General features: G+C 43.5%; 1 protein-coding gene across 5 annotated transcripts in view; it reads right to left on the bottom strand.

Moving 5' to 3' along the window:
- Positions 1–4,501: 4,501 nt before the first annotated feature.
- chd3 (chromodomain helicase DNA binding protein 3) overlaps positions 4,502–26,451 on the bottom strand; it is a 62,374-nt gene continuing 40,424 nt past the window's right edge. For 4 of the 5 annotated variants that reach the window (XM_085451150.1, XM_085451151.1, XM_085451152.1 and 1 more), the window contains 4 exons: positions 24,845–25,040; positions 23,842–24,005; positions 23,399–23,525; positions 16,787–18,236 (listed from right to left, as the gene is read on the bottom strand). In XM_085451150.1, the coding sequence (XP_085307276.1) occupies positions 17,968–18,236; positions 23,399–23,525; positions 23,842–24,005; positions 24,845–25,040 (756 nt within the window). In that variant the 3' untranslated portion in view covers positions 16,787–17,967. Of the gene's footprint in view, positions 9,434–16,786; positions 18,237–23,398; positions 23,526–23,841; positions 24,006–24,844; positions 25,041–26,451 lie in introns of those variants that run through there. The other variant, XM_085451153.1, reaches the window with a different exon arrangement.

Here is a 26,451-nt window from a genome sequence, read left to right as displayed (position 1 = left end):
CATAGCTTAAAGTCTTTTGAGGAAAAACATGCCTCATCCCACCCCCGCCACCACAAACACACACACAACACACACATGAACACTTCCCTGCCCCAATTCCTTTTTCTCTAAATGTCAAAGTTTATCGCCATTTCGGAAAATTCTGTAATGTTGTGAAGACGTTCTCTGTAAAATGATGATGTATGCATTGCCTAAACATTGTTACGTTTCCACTTTGTTCACACTTTGAAATAAACCTTCCTTACTGTTTTTGAAAAGCTCAATTTCTTTTAAGAAAGAGACTCAAAAATAGGTTAATGGGAAGCATAAAACAGCTAACAAAGCATAAGCCAATTTAGAACCATTATCCTGCTCAGCCTTGAATATTGGAGAGGAGAATGACTCCATACATGATGGAAAATGGATATGTGAACACCTTGATCCAAAAGAGAGGCATTCCATGCTTCACGGGATGCCTGGAACACAGAGGAGTCCTAGGCCAGATGACACATGAAGCCAGGTCAAAGAAAAGCAATCTGACAGTAGTCTGGCTGGACTTTGTAGACATTCCTCACAATCTTGTCAGAATAGCCATAAAGTATTACCACGTCCCAGACCGCATCAAGGGAATGATCTGTAGCTACCTGCGAGGGATCAAGCTCCGCTTCAAGACCACAAACTGCATCACCCAGTGGCAGCACCACGAGAAAATGATTGTCACTGGTTGTGCAGTCTCCCCCAGCCTATCATCCTGTTATGAACCTCATGAAAAATGTAACCAGAGACTCGGCGAAGAACTGAAGCATCTGATAACAGTGATAAAGGACTTCGTGGATGACCTTATAATCACAACATCTTCCCATGTGCAGGCAAAATTGGTCCTAACCAAGCTTGATGAGGTGGCAACACAGACTACGATGACTAAGGGACAGCAGCAGCATCCACAATACTGAAGAGAAAGCATAGGGGTGGTTGAAGACTACTGATAAATCTGGGCTCCTGGGGAAGTTTCAGACATGGCTGTATCAACAACGCTTGCTTCCAAGGTTGATGTGGTTTCTGATAGTGTATAAAGTCCAGCTTACAGCAGTGGAAGGAGTGGAACGAAAGATCATTGAGCACCTAAGAAGCTGGCTCCAAGTTTTACTCCAGTCGGGCTCTACATCTGGGCAACTACAACTACTCTGTCATCTCTCATTGCAGAGTTCAAAGTGGCAAATGCAGGTTTGCCTTCATCTTCAGAGATTCAAGAGACAACAAGGTCAGAGAAGTAGGTTAAAAACCACATCAGGACAAGAGTGGAAGGACTCTAAATCACTGGTCCAAGAGAAAGGAATCTTTAAAATCCAACTTTATTCGAGCACCCTGTGCAGGATGACAAAGTCTGGGCATCACATGCTTCCAAAAATCTGGAAAAGTTTAACTTAACAAAGAGGAAAACCATGATCCAGGCAGAAATGAGAAATATGGAGGAGTACCAGAGGAAGTTAAGAGCAGTCAAGCTTACCTCCCAGGGCTCAGGGGCAACGTGGGTCAATCAACCCCAAGAGGAAGGTGACTTGGTGTCATGGTCCAGGAGAGTGGCTGTGAGTCCCACCTCTGGGCGGAGCCCTCATCCACACGCCTGTCATGCTCATCTGTCTGTGATCCAGGATAATCAGCCATCAGTATTTAAGACCAGCGCATTCAACTTTTCTTCACCAGTTCGTCTCATGATCTACGTTAGTATTAGGCCTCCTTTGCATCTTGTGATTTCTCTTGTTCATGCTAACTTATCCTGTTCTCCTTGTGTTTCTAGTAGCTTCTCGGATTCACCATACTCCTCATTCGCACTTCTTTTCACTCACCTGGACGCTGGTCATCTCTGGAAATGCTAACCACTCCCTCTCATCTGTCTGGACACTCACCTGCCCAGTATTGCTTTTTCCTAGTCACCCTCCACTTGCTAGCAAAAGACCCTTGTTCAAGTTCCATGCCACACACGATTCCTGACCCTCGTTCGAGTTCCACGTGCCACCCACAATTCCTGTGTGTACTGTTTTCACTTGAGTTTAGTAAATAAAGTCCAGGTTGATCCCATTGCCCTTTTCTGAGTCTGCATTTGGGCTCTTTGACACTTGGGTTGACTTATGGAGGTTGGAGCCATCCAAATCTGCACAGCAGGGGCACGAGAGATGACCTAATGTGCAAGTTCTACAGGAACCCTGGCACATATTGTAACGTCGGGTTGCGTTTAGTGGTTGAGAGGAGGCGGCAAAACACTTAGCAGGGTAGCCAAAAGAATACACACTCACGCTGGCGTTGGGAATTCCACAGTGTGTTCTTTAATATACCTTCTCTTCATCAACCATATAAGCCCGGTTGAACGGCTGCAGCTTAACAAACATAGCGCACAGTGTTCGTACAACCCATAACGTTGCAAACAAAGGTGTCTGGAGAGGTAAAACATAAAATCCGTCCCTCCTCATGCACTAGCGTGTAAGCACATGTTCACACCATCACAGAGAGAGAGAGCAGAGCAGTGGCACAAACTGATGACACCATCAACCCTCGACTTGGGTGTCTTAAAGGGACACCACACCATAGTGGCTGTTACAATATCTTATTAGTGTACATGTCTGCTCTTAACCAAGGCAGATACAAGTGGTGCCATGACAAGGTACTGGCTGCACTCGCAAACGTCCTAGAGCAAGAGCCCATCCATACTTCTGTCCATCCAGCCATCTTCTTTTGCTTATCTGAAGTTGAGTCACAGTGGCAACAAGCTAGGCACAGAATTCCAGTCATCCTTTTCCTCAGCAGTGTTTTTGTAGTTCCTCCTGGGGGGGGGTCCAAAGACACCCAAAATTATATATATTGTGGATCTACCCCAGATGCCTGAAAAAAAATATAGGATGGTTGCGTATCCATGACTTTGCCTCTTTGGTCACTTACTCAAAGCTCATAACTGTAAATTGACCAGTAAAGTTTGACCTTCTGACTTGGCTCTGAAACAATTTTTCAAAAATTCTTATGTTACTCCTTGTCTGCTTGATGGGACCAGCAGTTTTTACAGTTTGTTGCACCTCACCAATAAATAGTAAAATATGTCAGTCTTTTTGGTTATGGACACCTTGTCATATAAAGTAAGTGAGCTTGTTGCTGGCGTTACCTGTGAGTAGTTCAGCTCAGGATTAATTTTTATTAGAAGTTTGTATTTCACCAGTATGTCTCATTTTATTGTTTATTATTATTGTGTAGATGTGATATTGTATTGTGGCATACTTTCACTTTTGTTGCATATGTCATATTTATATTAATGGAAACAAATAACCAATTGTTAATAGCAGGAAAGCAGATATTAAATTATTTGGGCAATTAATAAATATATTAATACATTTTGGGCTTTCAAGATACTGATTACAAAGTAATGTACAGAAGAAAACTAAATACGTTAGACATCAGTACATCGACATCAAATGTAAAAAGATGGGTTCTGACTCGATTGACCACACTGATGAGCGTTAAAAACAAAAACATCTACAAGCCCAAGAGATAAATGTAAAAATACACGAACAGTACAGAAGAGTATTCACCTGAGATGTAGAGCTATCTGCAGAGGGCTTCCCAGTGTGTACCTCAAGGGAGCTGAAATCATCTCCAGACTCTCCTATTAGGGAGTACAAAGCTCCTATAACAGTGAACGCTCGTCTGTGAGCGGCAGCAGTCTGTTCTGAATAGCAGAGCAGGGTGACTCTTCACCTTTTAGTCATTGTGAATCACCAGTCATCTGCTCCTCAAGGTTGCTGTGCATGTGTGCGTGTGGGAGGCAGACGGGCCTGCGAAGGGGAGACACTGAATCAGCGCGGCGTCCTCAGAGCTTCCAGACTCTTGCAGCATCCACCATCAGAGCAGAGCGACTAAGACAATTGGGTGTTAGGTGGTGTTCACACAAATTAAGTGATCGTGACTGTGGTATTTAAAAACTGAGAAGAAATAACATTTAAGAGCTTTAAAATGCAACTTGCTCACTTCACTGCCTTCCACATGAAACTTAATATAGCTAATGTTTGCACATTTAGATACTGACTCCTCTTTTATTTTTTCTACTCGATGAAAAAATAAGACTCAGTGATTTGTTTTCACTGATTCCATTCAAAATACTGCATCAACGAAAATATTGTGATGCTATTTCATATTTTAGTATCTCTCTTTCTCTAAAATGTACCAATGTAATAAAGCCAATTATTTTGACTAAAATAGTTTTGCTTGCTGTGTGAAAAGACTGAAGGTTTACAGCTCCGTGAGGCTGAATACGGTAGATAAATGGCTTACTGCACTATCAAGCTAGGTCCCTGTTGGAGTGGCATGGAGTTTGTAGTCTAGCAGAAAGAAGCCAACTTCATCATCTTAGACTGCAGACAGCAAAAGTCTTTTTTCTGCTTTTTAAAGTAAAGTGTGCGTGTTAGTCCCCATAGGTGTCATGATACGTTGTGTGGCAGGCAGGGGAAGGACCCAAGATGCAGATTCACAGACACGGGGATAAACTCAAAAAACACAGCTTTATTGCTGGCCACGGGAAGCAATACAAAATAAACTAAAACTGGGAAAACTAAAGCATGAACTGTACAAGGAACCGAACCACGGGGAGAATCACACACAACATGAGGGAGAACGCGACGCCGAACAGAGGGAGACTCAGACAGAAATACACAGAGGGTAAACGAGGAAAGTGGGCACACACGGGGAACACAGGTGACACTGATAATCATAACGAGACAGGGCGGGGTGAACTGAACATGACATGTACAGGCACAGAGGTTCAGACAGGAGGAGAGAGAGCACGGGGAAAACACAGACATAACGGGCTGGGGAAACATGAAACAACCACAAAGGGAGACGAGGGCTCATAAATACATAGAGGGCACACAGGGGGGAGAGAGAGCACGGGGAGAACTTAGACATAAAGGGCAGGGGAAACATGGAATAAAACATAAGGAGAGACGAGGGCTCACAGATACACAGAGGGGCACACAGGGGGTAAAAGCCATGAAGGGAAAACACTTAGGGAACAACACAACAGGGCAACTCAGAAAACATGGTCTAAATAAGGAACGAAATACAAAAATACAAGGAACTAAGAATACTGGGCCCACATGGCCCAGGACCATGACAATAGGGAAATAGTTCCTCTGCATTTAACCCATTCACCCAGTGAAGCAGTGGGCAGCCACCAGTGCAGTGCCCGGGGAGCAGTGTGTAGGGACGGTACCTTGCTCAGGGGTACCTCAGGGTAGCCGTTCAGTGGAGTCGAACCCCCGACCTTCTGATCATGGGGCCACCACTCTACCTACTGAGCTATCCCTGCCCTGAAATAATTTCTGTGAGATGGAAGCCACTCCAGTCAAAAGTAGCATTGCAGAAACTGGTACTGGTCCACATAATAGTACTCAAAGCTCACTGATGCCACAGGGCAGAACAAAGAGTACAATTATGAGACAACAATAGTCTGAGTTCGCCCATGAGAGCAGAGGACCACTGGAGAGGCTGAATTGTATTAAGAGGATCAAAATTCACTGATCTGAAACACAAGATGGGACAGGACAATTGCAACACCTTCACATTCTGTTGTAGATTTGTTGATGTGCTGTTGCACAACCAGTTTCTGCCAAGTTTTAGCTGTCAGTCAGATAGGCTTACATGTCCTCACATATACTTTGGTCTCCGGAGGAGTTCATGATTGACTTGGTGATTGCAAGGTGCCCAGGGACTGTGTCTGCAGAGAAAGGCCAGACTGTCACCTCTCTACCACCGTGCTGACAGTTGCTTTGTGCTGCTATGTTGTGTTTGATTTTCTCCAAGCACTGTGCATTAAGCCAAACATCTGTACTTTGTTCTTGTCTGCTCATTGTTCACAATGTCCCAGAAGTTCAGATGTAACTTCATTACGAAAAGAGTATTAGGGCCACATTTAGCCCCCCCCCCCCCAAAAAAGATTGTTTTCAGAATAAAATGAAAATTTCAAGAAAGAGACATTGAGGTCATAGTTTGAAAACAGGTTGAAAACGTGCAGAAAGCTGCATCTGGTCAGAACGACCTCCCCCCCCCAACTTGAAAGAGTTGGCCGGATTTGTACAAACTGAAATATCCGGCAGTGTACAGATGCAAGGATGCTGATGGTTACACCCTTGTGCAATAAAGAGGATGATGAATCACAAGACACGATACGACAGACGATCATTTGTTTCACAAATTTATCTAAACAAAGCATTTTGTAGAGCGGGCCCCAACCCCTAAGCCACACACTGGTACTGGTCCGTGAGTCGTTTGGCGCCGGGCCGCGAGCGTTGAGGCTCGGGTGTGAAATTCATGTTTTTTATCGTGTTTTAGCATTATTTTTTAATCATTTTTATCTTTAACTCGGTTTCCCTGAGTCTTTTCCCGTATCTTTTTTTTTTTTTTAGTACCGGTACAGGTTTTATTTTGTTGTATTTATCCGCAACACCTTAAAGGCCGGTTCGTGAAAATATTGTCGGACATAAACCGGTCTGTGGTGCGAAAAAGGTTGGGGACCGCTGTTGTAGAGGGTATAGGAGCCGTGGTAGTTGTTTGGCTTGAAACGACAACTGTAATCTCCACATTTTGGCTTTTTTCTCATTTGTTTTAGTTAACATGGAGCTAATACTCTGTCGTACTTCACAAACATAAGCTTCTTTTTTGAAGAGGCTCCTGAAAGTCCTTCAAACAAGCCATAACTGTTCAGTCTTTTCCTAATTGTGTTGTCTTGAATCTTAACATTTCGCATGCTAACTGAGGCCTGTAGAGTCTGAGATGGAGCTCCTGGGTTGTTTTTACAGTTTCTTTGAGCACTGCACTGTCTGAGATTAAGGTGAACTTACTGGGATGGTCACTCCTGTAAGACCGTGGCATTTATTTATTGATTTTTTTTGACACAGCTGAATGTTTCAGACCAGTAAACTGTGAAAACTTCAGCTTTTACATCACAACTATTCAACTGCATTTAATTATCAACACCTGGCTGCTATGTACTGGCTTAGTTCCTTCGTTTTTCACAGAACTCTAAATGCACGTGTTGTGTTTAATCATCCTTTCAATTCAATTCAGTTTTATTCATATCGAGCCAAATCACAACAACAGTTGCCTCAAAGCGCTTTTTACTCAATGAAGTCCACAGAGAGAATTTTTTTAATCATTTCATTCAGTTTTATTACAAACAAAACAAAAAAGGAAAGAAAGAAAGAAAGAAAAAACGAGGAGATGCGTCATCATTGAAATGTTTTCACTGCCATTCATCATTTAATCGGCACCAACTACATACACAGTGACACAAAATACCCAGAAATCAACACAACGTTTTGGAAAGAGGACAAAGTAAAACCAGAAAAAATGAACTAAGTGATTGATTTGATGTAACATTTTAGTTCAGGGGTTGTAAAACATTTGTAAAATGGACTCTGACTACTTCCTGGGAAGAGTTAAATGTATGGGATAAATGAACTCCTGTCTACCATGATTTTTTTGTTTGTTTGTTTTTTAGGCTTTTTAACGTAAAAGAGGGGATGTAGGATTAACAGGTTGACATCAGGTTCTTAATTCATTTTAATGACTTTACATTTCTTTATTAAGGCTTTTTATTAAATGATGCGGTATATTAAGTGGAATTTTTCAGCATGACTGTATTTTTCCTAGAGTTAGATAGTATGCATTTTCATTTTGCTCATAGAAGCATTTAGGGTTACACATGTCCCGTTTTCTATACACGTACGTCATTTGCAAGTCCCAAATCTAAAATGGAAGCGAGGGGGGAGGAAAAAAAAAGTTTTCATGTAATATATCTACTTCTGAAGTTAGCTCAACTTCTTCGTTTACAGTCTTTCGTAATCATCGGACGAACATGGCGAAGAGGTGCACCGTGTGTCGCACATACTGTGTTGTTTTTCATAGTTTCTTGTTACAAAAAAAGTCTTTTGGTAGAAGCTCTTTCTCAAATAGCAACGGCGAGAACAACAGCAACATCGACAACGACAATACTCATAATCGCGAGAGTGAAAACACAAGAGAACACGAATGAGCTGTTTAAATATGTAAATTACTGTATATCACAGGATTTTGTAGAACGAAAAAAGAAACTTGGAAATGAAAAAAATACAGAAAAAAAGGGTTGATTGAAGGGGGCACGGGGAGGGAAGGAAAGGAGGGAGGAGTGCTGAGGGTGGTCGATAGGATTTAATAACACTGACTTGCTTATGAAAGGTTATAAACATTCATAGGAGGTTTCTGAAAAACCTTTTTCTGGAACAAACCCCCCAAATACCTCAAAGCTCTGTACATAAACTAGGAACGAGGGGAAGCGGGAAATACTTTGTGGTCAGACGAGTCCTGAATATATGCATCATACCTTTCTGCGTGTGTTTTATCGGAACATGTACCATCAAAACAAAGTGAAGGTTAAAAAAAACAAAACAAAAAATGAAAGAAGAAGAAGAAGCCGGAGCTGTGCTTGGAGCTGCTTGGACTGAGACATCGGAGATTCAGCCTTTCTCTGAGAGTTAGAAACAGTATTAAAACGACTGTAGGCACAGCTTGACGTATATATATATTTTTCTTCCTTTCTCACGAGACAGCATTATTGTGATTAGAGCATGCTTCAGGAGGGGGGTGGGGGGTGGGGGGCAGATGGAGTGCAATGGCAGAAATGAGTTTAGTTTCACATGCAGCTTCCTGTCGTGGGTTATAGGAGCAGAAGGGGAGGAGGAGGAGGAAGAAGAAGGTTACATGGTCTACTTGAGAAATCTAAAAAGGTTTCTAGGGTTGAGGTGGGTTTAGCGTTGTGTTTGCGTGCGTGCGTGTGTGTGTGTTTATGCTTGCATTTGTGTGAGGTTAGAAGCATCCCTAAAGGAGGAGGAGGAGGAGGCCGCTGCGAGGAGGCCGTTTATGAGGAGTATAATGGTTTGAGGCAGACAAGAAAAGGTCACAGGAAGTTTTTTGAGACAAGTTGGACTGCGTGTACTGTCGGTGTGTGTCCGTGGACAGTAAGTGCACATGTGCGTGAGTGCTAATGTCCTCTGCATGTGTGTGTCTGTGTGTGACTTGAGCTTTTTAGGGAGTACCAGCCAGCAGAGTAACATTTTCGAGGACTTCTGCGTGTATGCGTGCGTATGTGTCAAAGAAAGGAACTACAATCACTAGCGGGTCAACAAGTTCACCCTCAGTCAGTCAATTACTTTGTGATGTGGAGCTCAGCGACGCTGGTTTCACCGCCAGAACTTTCTAGGAGAGAAATCAAAGGTGTCTTTGCAGCAGACGGATTTCAGTGTGTGAGTGTGAGCGTGTATGCGTGTCTGTGTGGTTTAGTCGTCGATACAGATGACCTCTCCGCTGCGCTGCTCCCGCCGGTTGACTAGCAGCTCTGCTTCCCGCTCCTTCTTTACAGACATGGGAGGCCCGTTCAGCACTGCCGGATGGTGACGGTGGGGGGAGAAAGAGACACGAGTTCAGTTTAAGCAATTCGGCATGAAAAGTCTTTTCTGTGACGGATACATCTGACTTGAAGCCTTGTGCTCGTTCCTAACTCGATGCAGAAAAAGAAAAGCAGATTCTTGTGTTATTGAAAGTGTCGACAGGTTTTACCTTCAATAAATCACTGTGATTTGGGTTAAAAGTGCATTCTGGATGCGGGGCTGTTGGAGAAAGAGAGCGATATGTCTTTTCGACACAAAAACAGTAAGAGGGCACTGCTCTTCCAAATCATTAAGAGGGGAGTTGTGGTGGGTGCCTCCGAGCCAAGGGAGAAGCTTCCACATTATAAACGAAGCGTGCAACGGCGACACCAAAGTGCCAAAAACTGCAGTTCCTGGACTTTCTACGGACAAACTCAACACCATTATAAAGGATGTTTTGGGACTGGCACAGTGCAATGCAATCCACAGTTTTGCTCTCTATGGATGGTTCCCTCTTTATGCCAACTGTGAAGTTGGTTTAGGTTTTTATAACTCGTACAAGGCTTTTTAAGGTAAGCTAAAGACCCTGCAATAATACAGGGAAAACCCCCAGGTAGGTGCTTTCTATCCGGTTGTTCAGTGATGACACGACGAATCCTACTTCCAGGCCTAAAGTAGTCTGCGTTTAATATGGCTTTTGTGTTGTTAACATGTTTAATGTTATGTATTTTCTTCTATTTAATCTCAAAAAGCTCCTAAAACAGTCAGTGATCCCTGTTGACCTCCCTCGGCTTTTATTACCGCTAATCATTTATTTAAGCTCAGTTTTTAAAACCTTAGGATGTAACTACAGCCCAGCCCATGCAGCAGTATATGAATGACTAACCTCGTATTGTGGATGGATTATCTCAGTTGTTGTCCTGGCTGAAGTTTGGTCCTTTTACAGCATCCTGCCATGCGATTACATTTGTTCCTGACCACCGAGAACACTCACGTTAACTTTTATTGAGTGGAAAAAAAGTTAGCTTGTTTATATTATGCTAACATAGCTGTGTCGCTAGCGGTCACGTAGCACATCATTATATAGCAGCTAGCCCAACTTCAGTAACCCTACAAACATCACTGCTGTTTAGTTTTCTGTCTTCATTTATGCTGGAAGTGATAACAGAGCTGTACGTTTTAATTTGTTTCCAAAACCCCGCAGTCAGGACATGCTATATTGTATTTAGATAGAAGCTAGCGAGCTAACTCCCTGCTAACTTCTAACTCCGTTAAATGTTATAAATTCCGTTTTCATGGATGCCTGGATGTTAAACTCAAATGTTACACCTGGTAGAGCAGAACGCTGATCATTTTATTAAAGATGAAAGACTTTAGACAGTTTTTCAACTCTCAGTAATGCCATAGTGATCGTTTGATATATGGACCTGCAGCGGAGTTTAGGCCCAGACACGGCTAGTGACGTCAGACTGAACAATCGGATAGTTCTCTGGTTGAAAATATCTTGTTGATGTCAGAGTTCAGAGGAGAATGGCCAGACTGCTTTGAGCTGATAGGAAGGCAACCTAACTCAAATGACCACTTGATACAACGAAGGTACAGAGAAGGACAAATCTAATGCAACTCCTCTCTACTAAGAACAGGAAACTGAGTCTCAATTTCTGCTGCAACATTGAATCAGCCTTGAATCAGTGGTCCAGATCGGTCCCCTAGTACCAACTGAGCATCATTTAAACACCAAAATCTGGACCAAAATCTCTGACGGATGTTTCCAGCACCGTGTTGAAACTGTGCCACAAATAATTAAAGCAGCTCTGAAGGCTAAAGGGGATCCAGCCCATTAGGTAAGCTGTACCTAATGATGTGTGGTGAGTGTGTATAAGTCAATGTTTTGCAACATGGTGCAATTCAAAATCTTACAAACAGCAATTTTCATTCTATTGCGGGGCGATCGTGGCTCAAGAGTTGGGAGTTCGCCTTGTAATTGGAAGGTTGCCGGTTCGAGCCCCGGCTTGGACAGTCTCGGTCGTTGTGTCCCTGAGCAAGACACTTCACCCGTTGCCTACTGGTGGTGGTCAGAGGGCCCGGTGGCGCCAGTGTCCGGCAGCCTCGCCTCTGTCAGTGTGCCCCAGGGTGGCTGTGGCTATAATGTAGCTTGCCATCACCAGTGTGTGAATGCGTGTGTGAATGGGTGGATGACTGGATATGTAAAGCGCTTTGGGATCCTTAGGGACTAGTAAAGCGCTATATAAATACAGGCCATTTTTTACCATTTCTATTTTTTGGCGAATAAGTCCCACCCAAGTGTGATTTTTAATACTTTTAATGAGAAAACTTGCATAATACAGTACATCAATATATCATTTTACATATCCAGTATCAAGTTTGTTTACAATATTGACCAAACCTCAGAATGCATAACTATTAACCTGGACAGAGTGAGGGCAGCAATGAGTAAACACACACTTTATCCACAAGCACACACACGGTCACACAAGGACACAGATGCACACACACACAAGCACACATAAAAATTAAGTTCTTTGCACAGCTGGCCAGCAAAAGGATCTGTGCTTCCCACATTTGCGCACCATCATGAATCTGCTCAGGGAGTACAACGGGGAGTTTAGCGCTCCTTTCGAAACAAGGCCAAGAATGGACCAAAAGAGGTCTGACTTGCGCCACAGGGAAAGAAGTGCCATAACACCCCTGTGCAGATCAAAGATGTCATACGAAGTGTATTGAAGTGAAGACGTTTGGTGGGGGTGGAGGGGTGTTGAAGCCGTGTGCGTCTGTCTGAAACCAGAGGGGGGGACCGCTTATGGGGAAACGTATGGCATTTCGCCAGTGGAGGCCAACAGAGGAGATCAAGAGAATGAGCCAGTAGAGAGTTAGTGTGTGGGACAAGCAAAATCTGATAAGAACCAAAACAAATCGAGGTAAAGACTGGGTGAAAGAGCAGGAGAAATGAGGAGTTGCATAAAAAAAAGAAAAGCTGCAGAAGACAGAAGACTGTTCAAATAATGAGAAAACACTCTCTCTTTAATGTTCTTACAGCAAATCACAGTACGCCTTAAAAATCTTCAATTCATAATCTTTAATGAAGGAGTCATCAAATCAGAACAACAACTCTGGTTATTGTGTTTTTTAGAAATCGGTACTTAATGAGTGCACCTCGTGGCAGAGTTGCACCATATTTGGACACCAGGGACTCACAGGAATGGACCAATGCTTGTTGTTTCTGATTTTATCTCAGTGAGAACAGCCTCACTGCTGGCTGTTTACGCTTCGCTTCCTGCTGGCGCTCTTTCACTTTAAAAGCACTGCCATGGCAAAAAAGCAGGGAAATCTTTACTATTAATTAGTCACATAAACCCAAAACACGTGGATGTCCCAAAGTCCTTTTTTTGTTGTTGCTGTTTTTGATTTTGAGCTTTGCTGGTAAATGCTGAATGCTGCGCCTGGTCGCACTGGTGGAATTTGTCAGATTTTATAAGTGTGAAAACAATCACCGTGAGATAATGCTGCCAAAAAAAGCCAAAGGAAAGTCATTAAATATAACCATTAAAGGTAATTAAATGCTCGACATCTGAATCTTTAATTTGAAAAAAGGTCTACCCAACAACAACATTTCAGGTTTCACCTGCTGAAAAATGGGACTCAGTTCTAAAGATTAAGGACTCTGAACCCTCACAAACCCACAGCACCTCTTCAGCAGGGCCCAAAAAAGGCATTCAAGGTAAAGAAGGAGTGGAGATAAAACAGGAGGAGAAATTCAATGAAGCACTTGTACTATACCAGATAAAGATTCCCTCAGCGATGTCTGCAACAGTGTACATGTCTTTCTGCTGCCAAAGTAACTCTGCAATACTTCAGCTCTATCTACTCAAGCTCCTCCCCTTCCCAGCCCCCCCAGCGTTGTGTGCAAGCTCTCAGAAAAGCCATCTTCTCCTCAGCCTGAAACTCTGGACTGAGCTGGATGGTGCATCTGAAATCTAAAAGGCAGTAAAAATGATTCCTGGCCAACATGTCAGTCTGTGTCTCTCCCTTGTAGGTCCTGCCTACTCTTTGATAGAAGTGAATGCTGCCAGGTTGGCAAGAAAAGCAGCATTTTTTCCCCTCGCTGAAAAGCTTTGCGTGAGTGCATCAATACAAAAACCTCTCACCAAGAACAACCCTGTGTCTCTAAACTGTCAACTTTTCAGGAAGTAAAAAAAGAAGAAAAACAAAACAAAACACAAAAACGCGGGCTTGTTTTTTAGAAATCTATAGAGCCCAACTGAGAGAGAGAAAGAGAGGAAAAGTAAGACGTGCATGTAGCAGGAGGTTCACATACAACTGAGAACGAAGAATATGCTTCTGGAGGTACAAATCGTAAAATCGAGCTCTGAAACTGTGAGTGGTTTTATTTATAGGCTAGAGAAAGGACATCCCCACTCCAGAAAATTGTCAGGAAATAAAGATTATCCCCCAAAAAACATATTGGTAAATTATTCTTTACGTATCCTTCGTGACCCTGAATCTTTTTCTATTCTCAGTCTTACTAATACCTGAAGCCTCACAAATAATTTCTAAACCTCCCTCAGGTGGCTGTGACAAGGAGGTAGAGCAGATCATCTACTAATGGGAAAGCTGTTGGTTCGATTCCTCGGGCAAAATACTGAACCTCAAGTTGCTCCTGATGTAGTCATCAGAATGTAAATATGTCGGCTACAAAGCGCTTAGATGTACAAAAAAGAGGTTGTGTGAATACAAGTAGAGCAGAAAAGTGCTATATAAGAATCAGTCCATTCAAATGAATGTGACTGCCATGTTATCTGACTACTAATACAGACAGCAGCCTAATGTCTCCAAACACATATTTGTGTTAAGATGTAGACTCTTTCCAAGGTAGAAGATATTTGATACTGGAAGCTTTCTGGCCTTCATTTGTAGTTTGCTTGTCCAGAGTTTAATGATTAACCACATGTGAGCAGGCTTCAGCTGCTCACGGGCGCAATCTGTGTTAAGATATCATCAGCCGATATTAGCTAATTGACAATCGAACGATATCGACATTTATAACGGCTGATAAATTTTAAAAAAGAAATGGAAGAACCATCATTAGCCATCACTGACGTTGCATAGTTTTCCCACCAGAGGGCCTTCTGCAACATCCCTTTTGGCAATCCGGTCGTTAAGTGATGACGTGACGAATCCTACTTCCGGGCCTAAAGTAGTCTGCGTTTAATATGGCTTTTGTGTTGTTAACATGTTTAATGTTATGTATTTTCTTCTATTTGATCTCAAAAAGCTCCTAAAACAGTCAGTGATCCCTGTTGACCTCACTCGGCTTTTATTACCGCTAATCATTTATTTAAGCTCAGTTTTTAAAACCTTAGGATGTAACTACAGCCCAGCCCAGTATATGAATGACTAACCTCGTATTGTGGATGGATTATCTCAGTTGTTGTCCTGGCTGAAGTTTGGTCCTTTTACAGCATCCTGCCATGCAATTACATTTGTTCCTGACCACCGAGAACACTCACGTTAACTTTTATCGAGTGGAAAAAAAAGCTAGCTTGTTTATATTATGCTAACATAGCTGTGTCGCTAGCGGTCACGTAGCACATCATTATATACCAGCAAGCCAAACTTCAGTAACCCTACAAACGTCACTGCTGTTTAGCTTTCTGTCTTCATTTATGTTGGAAGTGATAACAGAGCTGTACGTTTTAATTTGTTTCCAAAACCCCGCAGTCAGGACATGCTATATTGTATTTAGATAGAAGCTAGCGAGCTAACTTCCTGCTAACTTCTAACTCCGTTAAATGTCATAAATTCCATTTTCATGGATGCCTGGATGTTAAACTCAATTGTTACACCTGGTAGAGCAGAACGCTGATCGTTTTATTAAAGATGAAAGACTTTAGACAGTTTTTCAACTCTCAGTAATGCCATAGTGATCGTTTGATATATGGACCTGCAGCGGAGTTTAGGCCCAGACACGGCTAGTGATGTCAGACTTAACGACCGGATAGGTTTTCAGAACGCTACAAACAACAACCAGCGGATCTGAGCAGACTTCGGGCAGAGCGTAAATGAATAACTAGTGCGAGTGAAACCTGTTCATGTTTCGTGTGTCTGAAAATAAATAAATAAATCAGCCGATATATCGGATTTTTACATCACAGACATTAGTATCGGTGTTGATCCTATATATCAGTCAGGCACCCGGAGGAACATGTTTCCTAAAATGCAGTCTCATAAAAATCAGCTCATGACTAACGATAGCTTAGCTGTTTTATTAGCTTTAAAATGCATCCACTCCTGTAAACATGAAGTCTTGAGCTACAACGTTGTGAAATTATGGAAAATGTCCCTCAGTGGTGAAGACACTGTAAGTGCACTATTCTGTCATTTTAGCTCTGTTCCACCACGATCACTCGCTGCTCCCGGGGATGGGCAGGATGCATATATTGTATTTATTTTCTCTGAAAACAGCTGCCTGCAGCTGGAAACAGTCTTGAGAGCAGTCACTGAACCAAAACAGAGCTAAACCGAAAGGTGCTAAAATACTCCCGACTGCTGAGCCGGACGATATGTGTGCACTTCACACGTACAACATATTAATGCCATCTTTTCTTTAGATAGAAAATACCAACGAGAGCTTCAAGTCATAGTTTTGCTTATTTTAGACTGAATTGCAATCAGGATAACAGACTTTAAGGTATATACTGACTGATCTAAGATGTTTAGCTTATTTTCTAAGAGCAGAAAAACATATTTGAACAAAATACTTTAATATTTCTAGTAAGCTATCCAAAGTCGTACTGACATCAAACAGGCATGTCAAACAGTTGGCACAAATCACACACATTCACACTCATTTCTTAACCTACAGACATGCACGACATTCTCATTGCAGGCCGCACTGCTACCACACTTCTCCGGTCATTAAGTCCTTTAAACTCAAAGGGAAATACCATTCAGTTTTAGCTGAAAGCAATCCAAATTCATTGCTTTTTCCCTTTAGATACGAGGCAGAATGGTTCATCTCTAGGACGCCACACAGCGCGCACACCAAGCTGGAAAAACGATGACACGGTCCAGAATGTTTTATTTTCTCAGGGTTCAGGGGACATTTTCCAGCGTGGAATCCATCACGCTGTCACAGCGAGGAAACTCAAAGAACAAAAAAAGAAAAAAACGCCTTCAAAGAGAGTCTCCCTTTTTTCTTCGATGACAGATTACAGTCTTCATCTTTTGGGAAGAGCCGCTCATAAATTATGATCTTTTGTATTTTTCAGTGATTAGGCTTAAAAACAGGAAATGTAAGTACTTCATTAGAGTGATATTCCCTTTCAAGTGACCCCCCCACTCCCCCCCAAAGAAAACGGGTGCAACAGTAAGTATGCTTTCTAATACAGTACATGTCTTTGCTGTCCATCAGTTTGGGTTAGAGCTGCCAACCGCTGGACAAAGGCATCGTCTCAGTTTTTACATCTATGCTTCTTGTTTGGACTCAGGAATGCGAGAGAGGGCAAGAGAGTCCATGGGAAGTCGTGTTTTATACTTAGAAAACTTTTTTCTTCTTCTTTTTTTAAACTTTCGCCCCTCGATTTTGTTGTTTTTTCTTTGCAAGATAATCTCGGTCCACTTTATCTCGCTCGCTCTATTTTGAGTTTGGGTTTCATCTGCCTATACTCAGCAGATAAATTCACTTGTTTGCAGGTTTTACAGGTTGTGTGCGAGTTCCAGAGCTTGTAATATATATGCATATCTGAGCGTGTTCGACTGAGAAAGAGAGACGGAGGAGTTGAAGACTGCGGAGGAATGAGGGAGTACGGGGTCAGATCGAGGGGACAGCCTTGTTCAGCCAGCCAGCGAATGAAAAATTGATCCGGAGGGAAATCTTTTTCTTGTCTCAGAGGGAGAAATAGAAGAGCTAAAGAAGTCTGTATAGGGAGGAATTAAACGAAAAAAAGATCCTCTTTTGTTGCATTGTTTTTTCTTTTTATTCGGCGTCTAATTTAGAGTTTTTGAAATCCTGTGATTGCATTAAGCAGCTTTCCCAATCCCACCCCCATTCTTTTTGGCCAAGGCCTTCAAAGTAAGGTTCGTTTGTTCCAGATAAGTACTCTCTCTTTTTGTCTCTGCCCCCACCACCCCCACCACCCCCCGGGCATCATTAGTGCTTGATCTCAAGGCCAGATTTTCACCTCTCCCTTGTTATTTTGGACTCACTCCTTATGCAGTTGATTGCTTGTTTTCTTTAGTGGATCAAAGTGCCGCCGCTACTTTTCTTTTCACATTTCATGTCCGCTTGTTTTGTGTTTTTTTCCTTTCTGCCTCCCATCCTTATTCAATCCATCCAGCGATCTTTTCTTCTCCCTTTATATCCCTCACATTCCAGCTGTGTCAAAGTGCTCTATCCTTGGATCCTTTTTGGAAACGCTCTCATGCATTCGGCTTCTCGTCTCATTTTTGTTACATTCCACGATTGTTTTTCCATCCAAACGTCGCCCTGTTTTTATTGTTTTAGTGTTCACCTCCCCGCTTTTGCCCCTCAGGGTTTCTTTGGTCGCCCGTTGCGCGGCAGGTTCTCCACTGTGTTGCTGAGGCGGTACTTGACGATGATGCTGTGCACCGTGGATTTAGGCATCCTCAGCTCCTGCCCGATGGCCCCCTCTGACTTTCCGTCCTTCCAAAGGTCCACCACACGCTGCCGCTGCACCACATCGTGCTCCTTGGTCTTCTGGCAAACGCTGGCAGCGGTTGGCCCTCCGGTGGCTCCACCAGCAGCTCCCCCGGTGGCCCCAGCAGCGGCGGCGGCTTCTGTGGGGGCAGACAAGCGGCAGACTGTAGTGGAGGCTTGGAGAGGGGAGAAGGATAATGTGACACTTAACTGGTCCCTGTAGGGATTTGCTCTTTTAGTTTGCCTCCCTCCTCTCTGTGGGGGGGGAGGTCGGAGGTCAGGGGAGAGCTACCGAAGCTGGAGTGGTGGAGGGGTGGGGGGAGCTGAGGTTCAGTGTCCTGCTCAAGGACACTTTAGCAGGATGGGTACTTGCAGACACGCGTGCTCCACTCCATCTGTTTAATGTTTACGCCTCTAAAGGATGAAGTCTGGTCTAATGTGTGGGACTCCTTCTAGCACAGATGTGTAGCGTCCTGATGGCAGAAACAGGCTCTCCAGAATGCAACTCGAGTTATTGTGCAAATGCTGACAGACTGCCACGTGTGAGACATCACCAAACAATCCTTCGTCAGAGCATTGTTACGTTTTGTTGCGCGGTTCACAGAGTGCAGCTAAAGTAGTAGATGTGCACTTAAAGTGCCACAGCCCGAGTATTTTTGGACATGTTTTGTGTACTCAAGTGTGGGAGCTTCTCTTGGGGAAGTGCGCTGTTAATGGAGGGGGGGGGGTCGCAGAATCAGAGAATTGTTATTTTAACTCCGTCCATTTCTCCAGCTCACTTTTTTTCCCTCCCCCCCTCCCCCTTTCGGGCTCAATCTAAAAAGGTCACGACGCAGCGCAACCCCAATCAAGACCGTAAATGTGGTCTCATTTGCTGCATGCTTGTGCCCCGCTGCGGTGCTCGAGACTGCAGCCCCCAGGCCCACGCTCAGCTTCAGCTGCAGTCTCGCCACGAAAAGGCCCCCGGTGAGCAAAAAAAACCCCCACGAAGCAACACAGCACGCGTGTGACTATTTCTGAAGCAGCCGGTGCTCGGCCCAGCCCTCTGCCAGTTCACAAGTCACAACACGAGGTTTAAACAACCAAACTCGTGCGGCTTTGGTCCCTCTCAAAATACCTTGGTAGAAAGTCCGAATGTTTTCTTGGCACGGGCCGAACCCAGACAGCCTGAGCATAATGACATTTTCAGAGATAGGCCCTGGCTCTCGAAAAAGCAATGCTTTTGACAGATGTCTCAGTCTGCAATTACAAAAAAAAAAAAAAAAAATCAAGATACACCGAGCGAGAGGGACAGGAGAAGCACTTGGAGAGAGAGAGAGAGAAAGCTGGCTATTGCGGTTTTTAGAGCTAAAGCTATTGGGGAATATCAGGTTTTACCAGTTATCTCTGCCACATCGCCGCTATCTAAACATCTCCAAACACGAATGCACATGCAGAGCAGAGAGCGCGTCTGGAGAGCACATGCTGTTACCAAACTAATTACGAGAAAATACATTCTGGAAAAACTGCCAGCGAGCCCTGACAGACTGCAGACGAGGAGAGCTGGACAAGAAGTCAAAATAAAATAGATTTTTCTTTTTCTCTGCTTTTTTAACTCTTAAGCCCTTAACTCAATAAGTAATTAGAGCCACGGCAGGACCCAAGAAGAGAAAATAAACAGGCTCCTTGGGGCAGGTTTGATAGCGCTCCGGCTGTGCTTTATCGTTGCACAATGTGTCATTAGATCCCATAAGTGCTGAGCTGAGTATTGAGGTTTCGAGGCCGGACATGTTAAGAGATGAGAACGCCTTAATATAGCAGCGCAGCACGCTCGTGTTTGATTTGGGTAATGTCTATTTCAGGTGTCTATCTGGCAGCCACATCAGAAAGCTCTGCTGCAGATGGTTTTTTCCGATACGGACTCCTTTCTGGATTTTTAAGGTTTCACAACTAAACCTGCTTAGGGGTGAGGGGGGAGATAAAGTGACTGTTCAGAGTGCCTAAAAGGGCGCTGCTTTAGAAGCCATCAGGTAGCTCTTTCAGTCACACGACACGGCATTAAAATGAAACCCAAGACTCGAGCAATGATCCGAAATCTACGCGTAATGCAAAGACATCCTGAAATACCCGATTCCCCAGGCACGCTCATTTCAGCGAGGCCTCTGCAATATTTTTCCATTTTCTTTTGCCTAATCTTTTTCCACAACAACATAACCATATATAGCTGGAATTCCTTAAATGACATCTTTAAAAATAGGAGCAGCACTTTGGACCGGTTTTGTCCATCAACGGCGCACGTTGCCAAGTAATCAAGTTCTGATCTCTGCGGCCAGATCTGGGCTTCTCCGTCGGGGTGTCTCGGAGGCTGGAGTTGGCGCGCACCCTTTCAAATATGAAACTATAAAAAGTGTGACCGGTGGGATTTGTCTGCTTCTGTTTTCTCACAGGTTTCTTTTGCCAGAGCAGATGGTATAAAAACAAGGAGGACATTAAACAGTGAAAATGAATGGCTCAGTCACGCTAGAGAAAAAAATATGACAGCAACCTCCTTGAGCCTAGGAAAAGTCAGCGGTTGCCCGGTGATTGGATTTTATTTTTTTTTTCACATCTGGAAACTCGTTAGAAGTAGAAGCAACTACCAACAGACTAACCTCAGGGCAACAACTTTCAGTTTGAAGTCGATTGCACAGGATGCCTGGTTGGAGGCAACCTGTCTCCAAACAACAGATTGGAGGTTAGCCAGCAAGACATCAACCTGAGTCAGTCTGCACTGATAAGCTCAACTCGTGTGCAATGCATCTCTTTGCAATAGGGGACTTGACTCAACGCATCTGCATAGTACTTATATTCCTATATAAAAGAAAGCCTTTCTGAGCACCTGTGATATTTTACAGTTAAACTGCTGTTCTGCAGTAACTATGTCACTATCTGTGGAGAAATGTCTGAATTTCTCTTTGGATGTCAGTAGTTAATGTGAATTTCTGAGTATGCAGACTGCAACAGATTTGCAATGTTCACTGTTTCCACCGTTAATGATCATATTATCACAAACAGGTTGAATGTAACTGTCAACTTAATCCAATTTAATCACAAACCAATGCAAACTGATTTGGTTTTCTTTCTGTTTTATTGCTGCCCGACTCACTAAAGTTTCTCTGAGGATAGCAACTGACTGCAAGTAGCAAAAGCCCAGGTTCCCATCTTTGAAGCAGCTATTTGAAAGGCAACAAGACTGAAAGCAATTACAACCATTCATTCCTCAGTGTGACTGTAGCGTAAGGACTAAACCCAGTTAGTGATGCAGTTTAGCAAAAATAAGAACGCTAAAAACTGTTGCAGCAGATTCTGAGATTTAGCCACTAGTAATCAGTAGCATGGGTGAAGCACTTCCCATAATGCAACACAGTACCATCTTTTCATTATACCCTTCATGCCTGGTTAATTACTATAGCTTTCAAGAACTCTTGAAAGCACTTTCTCTTTGCTTTCTATTTTGAAGCGAGCTGAGACTAAAAGATAGTTGTCTGTCACGCTGATCGCTGTGTCAGATTACACAGAGGCATAAAATCCTGCCACTTTATGACTGACAGACATGACAGACTGCACCCGCTGAGTCACGCTTGTCATCCATCAAAACATGTGTGTAAAGAGGTGCTAGCTTGTAATTTCCAGGATAGCAAGGAAAGGAAAAGGAACAGAAGATGGCAGCTGAAGCAGTCATTATAATATTGAGTTCTGACCACACAGGCAACATAATTCCTCTTTTGCATTGTCATGATTACAGCTGTACAGAACTCAGCGGTAGAAAAAAATATCTCGACAGCTGGAAAAAGCAATCTGAACCGAAGGGAACCGTCGTGGATGACACCAACACATTTTTAACATGCTAGAGCGACACTACAGGAGGCTGTCAGGCATGGAGCCTCGGTTTTAGTCCGTAGGCGAACAGACGGCCCACATCGTCTGGATCGGCCCACGATCGCAGCGTTATCATGTAGTCTGAACCTGGCATTAAATCAGCTCTCCTCAGGCCAAGAGCAGCTGGTGTATAAAAGTGCACTAAAGTTTTCAGTGAATGTTTGGCATGACTGAGTAACTAGACGCCGTAAAGTGTGTGCGCTCAATACAGCTCGTTGGCACGTTTTTACAAATCTGTAGATTTTGCAAACGGTGCCTGCTCCGAGCCTGAAAACAAAAGCAGAACTTTGGCCACATCGTGAACAGAATTTAGAATTTGAAACCAAGGTGGAGTCTTGAGAAATATCAGCGTGCGACTGCTGATAACAAGAAAATTATGAGTAAGTAAGGTAAAAAACACAAAAGGAGCCACCAGAGCGAACAGATCTGTTTACAAATGACACTGGTTAACAGATTTGTTTTGAGTTCTGCTTCATGAGACGTGGAAAAAAACTGCACGGTGGTTGTTTTTCTTGGCTTTTAAAAGATGACTGTCTGTGATTGTAAGGCAGCATTTGCAGTCATTCATTCAGACAATGACTCGGAGCAGCTCGGAGCGGCAGGAAGAGACTGAAAATGATAAACTGAGAGAAGCTCAACAGCAATGAGTTACCTGCGACCATAAACTCTGAGCTCATTTTAAACCTGTGCGAAGTGTGAATTTGCACAACCCCGACCACAATGATCCCTTTGACATCACCAGAGTAATTTTCTCAGACTGGATCCAGACCCAGAAATAAAAAATTTAAAAACAGCACCACGGCTTCCCACAGGTTGATGAGAGCTCCTCCCGATGAGCAGACTGAATTTTTATGTGGAAAAATCGATGGGAAATTACTAAGACAAACTGAATGTTGCGCCTGAGCCAGCAAAACATTCTCCACCGCTGTCAATTATCAGCACGTTAACGAAAAACAAAAACAAACATGACTACGGCCACTTCAGATACAGATTTAATGCACAAAATGACTCTAAAGAACCCTTAAACTGACGCTGCGGCGCTGCTTTGTCCTTAAACATCCTTAAATCACGTGCTGTGATAAGAATCAGTTCCTGAGCCAGAGGCAGAGCTGCACTGACACAGCAACAACACCTCCGCAGAGAAGCATAAATCTGAGTAAAAGTCATCAGCTTGCCAAGTGTCAGACAGATCAAACAAGCTTCTTCTTCTGTGCTATAATTACTGAAGCCCTAATGCCTCGAGATGTTCGATTATCACTCAGTAACTCACCTGTTTGTCTCTCATACGTCCACAAACTGCATTTTCTGCTGACAAAGCTTTTTTTTTTCTTTCTTACTGTCATATTAAGTACACACTTTGGTGCTTTACAGCTGCTACAGTGTCAGCGGCGCCTCAAACACTGACCTGATATGAATGATCCGGGTGGCATCTGACTGTAATTGGCCCCTCCCATGTGTAGGGCGCTCGGGGGCGCGGGTGTGAAGGGGGCTCCGTAGTTCTGAGGGGTTGCGTAGGGTCCTGGAGGTATGGGCTGTGGAGAGAGACCGTGGGAAAGACAAAAAAAAAGGTTTTCTTTAGAAATTCTGCACGTGGTGATTTTAGGAAAATCATAAAATAAAACGAACCCCCTTTTGAGTCGTGCAATGTGACCAAAATAAAAAGTGCCGAGTAAGCAGCTGGGGAGTTAAAAAGTGCAGGTGGGTGAGGATAATGGGCTCTATGTTTTCATTGGATGTCTTCCATCTATTATTTTTCCACTGAGGGCTGGCAAAGCTCAAGCAGGTTTCAACCTGTCAGCGTTTGTGTGTGTGTGTGTGCTGTATTTAGAGGCAGCCTGATGTGCTGACCGGGGATGTGTGCGTCTCTGTGCCCTTGCTGGCCAGTCGGCTGAGGATGCTCCTCTCTGACATCTGCAGGCGGGCGGCGATGGGTGGGACTCTGGACAGCGTGGCCGGTAGCCGAGTCACGTCGGCCTTCATGTCGCTCAGCAGCTCCTCCAACTGGTTCAACACTGCAATGACAACAACAATAAGAAGACCACAATAAGAAGAGCCACCGACCAGGTGCTTCAGCTTCTCATTTTTATTTCGTTTGCTCAAAATCTTCAATTAATATGAAGAAATGTGCTTTTTTTGGAAGGTGGCAGTTCAGGTGTTTCACATCCGAGGCTGCTTCTGTGCTATGAAGGTCAAGACCATAAATAGTCTGCTTAAGCAGCTTTATTTCAACAAGCTGTTGCTTTTCTTTCCTCAAATGCTGAGAATAAATGTTTAAATAGCACATTGTTGATGCTGTTTTTGTAAGAGATTACAGTTCCCATCCTCCGGTATCTGCCCTCTCTGTCATCGCACCCTAACAAGTAATTAATCACCGTCCGCAGCGGTGCTGATAAAAAAAAAAAAAAAAGGTTTTCGCCTTCATTGCGTTCGGGTCTGTTAAGACGTACGAGACGAGAACAAGACCAGCAGTGTGCTGAGCGTGTTATTCTGTCGACAGCGCGATATAAACATGGACGGGCTTGCAAAGGAGCCAGCGAGGAAATGTTTGGAGCTATCACTTATCATTGTGTAAGCTTATCTGCCTGCCGTTTTTTTGAAGTCAGCTCCAGGCAGAGCGATACGGTCAACTCAGCAGGAAAAGATTGCACAACAGCTGCTGCGAGATACGCCGATCTTTTATCCCCCTCTGATTATCTGCCTGACAATCTTCCCTGCTTTCTCTGAATCCGTCTGCGTGCCTCTGCGCAGATCTGCTTCCCCGACGCAAACGTTTGTGTTAGATTTTGTTCGCTGAACAACACGAAGCAATTTCGTCGCAACTCTCGGTGCCTTTCATCCGATCGCTCCTGACCTTTGTGCAGGACAGCGTTGGCTGGCTTGTTTCCCGCCAGGGACTCCTTGCTGAGGTGCTGGTGTGACTCCGCCAGGCACTCCACCTCTGCAAAGCGTGCATTGAGCGCCATGGCCGGGTGGCTGGGATCCTGGGTCATGTTTAGATAAGCTGCCCGCCGCAACTGCTCCTCTATCACCAGCGCCTGCTCCAACAGCTGGAGGATGATGGATCGGGAGGAGGTCAATGGAGAAAGAGCAGAGAAAGGACTGTTTATGAATCCGAGGTCACTGAAACCGCAACATGTATATGTGCTTTGCTATGATTAAAAAAAACCATGTAATTTAAAAAAAAAAGTGATTTAAGAGTTGTACTGATTGTGGTTTGCACTGTATTCTGGGCCTTCCTGCACACTCTAGGCTCCAAAATGACAGCGCGGTGATGAAGTGCACTTCAACACAGATATCAAGTTACAAAAACATTACAGAGCGCTAAAATTTGCCACTTCAGTTGGTCTGCAAAGCCTCCAGGGCTCTCTTGTTGCGTAACTTACACAATAGTTCCACTCCCAGTCTGGATTTTAATAATGTACCACAGCTACAATTTAGATACCGTCACTGTATTCAGTTAAAGTTAGTAACTTCTATACTCTTGTTCCATATGTGCATTTTATTACATTTATCGTATGTTTATCTTAAATGGAGCTTTAAATAATTTAAAAAATCATATAAAAAGTTTTTAAAATCTAAAGTTTGGTTATAAAATCAACACAACAGGCCGTAAAAGTACGGCTGAAGCAGATCTAGTACCTGAGGAAAAACTGCTTGTTTAAGTTTTTGTGTATAAAAAAAATGTAAAGATTTGCTTCCATTATTTATTTATAAATCACAATCTTAATTTAATGTAAGTAATTTTGAGGGTTGGACTGTTGTTGGGTCAAACTGGCACTGTCGAGATCGCAGCTGGACCAGTTTATCAGCAGGCTGATATTATCTGCCGTTATAAAAGGCATTTATAATGGCAAATAAATGCACATTTAAAAAGGAGAGAATAGATAATGGATTGCATTTATATAGCGCTTTTCTAGGCACTATTCATTCACTCTCACATTCACACACTGGTAGAGGCAGCTACAGTTGTAGCCACAGCTGCCCTGGGGCAGACTGACAGAAGCGAGCCTGCCATATCGCGCCATCGGCCCCTCTGGCCAACACCAGTAGGCAGCAGGTGAAGTGTCTTGCCCAAGGACACAACGACCGAGACTGTCCGAGCCGGGGCTCGAACCGGCAACCTTCCGATTACAAGATGAACTCCCAACTCTTTGAGCTTTGAGCTAGATGATACAAAGACTACGAGTGTTGGTGTTGCATAGCTTTTCCTTTAGAGAGCACTTTGCAGCTTCACTACTGGCAACCCATGTATCTGTTAAGCTGCAATCAATGAGCAACTGAGCCAAACAGAAACTGGCAGTGAATCAGTAAATAAGTAACTATACATAACAAATATTTGGGAAATCTGTTTATATTTTTCAACTCTAAAAGGAAAAAAAAAATCAGCAGATATATATTGGAATATCAGACTTTTAACTCACCAAATATCGGTACCAATATCGGTCGGGCTCTAAGGAA

This window comes from Copadichromis virginalis, linkage group LG3 (assembly GCF_057382275.1).
Source record: "Copadichromis virginalis isolate Kocher_CV1m ecotype Utaka linkage group LG3, C_Virginalis_male_GT1.1, whole genome shotgun sequence".
NCBI lineage: Eukaryota > Metazoa > Chordata > Actinopteri > Cichliformes > Cichlidae > Copadichromis > Copadichromis virginalis.
The sequence above is the reverse complement of the archived record's forward strand: the minus strand, read 5'-3'. Positions and strand labels throughout refer to the sequence as shown.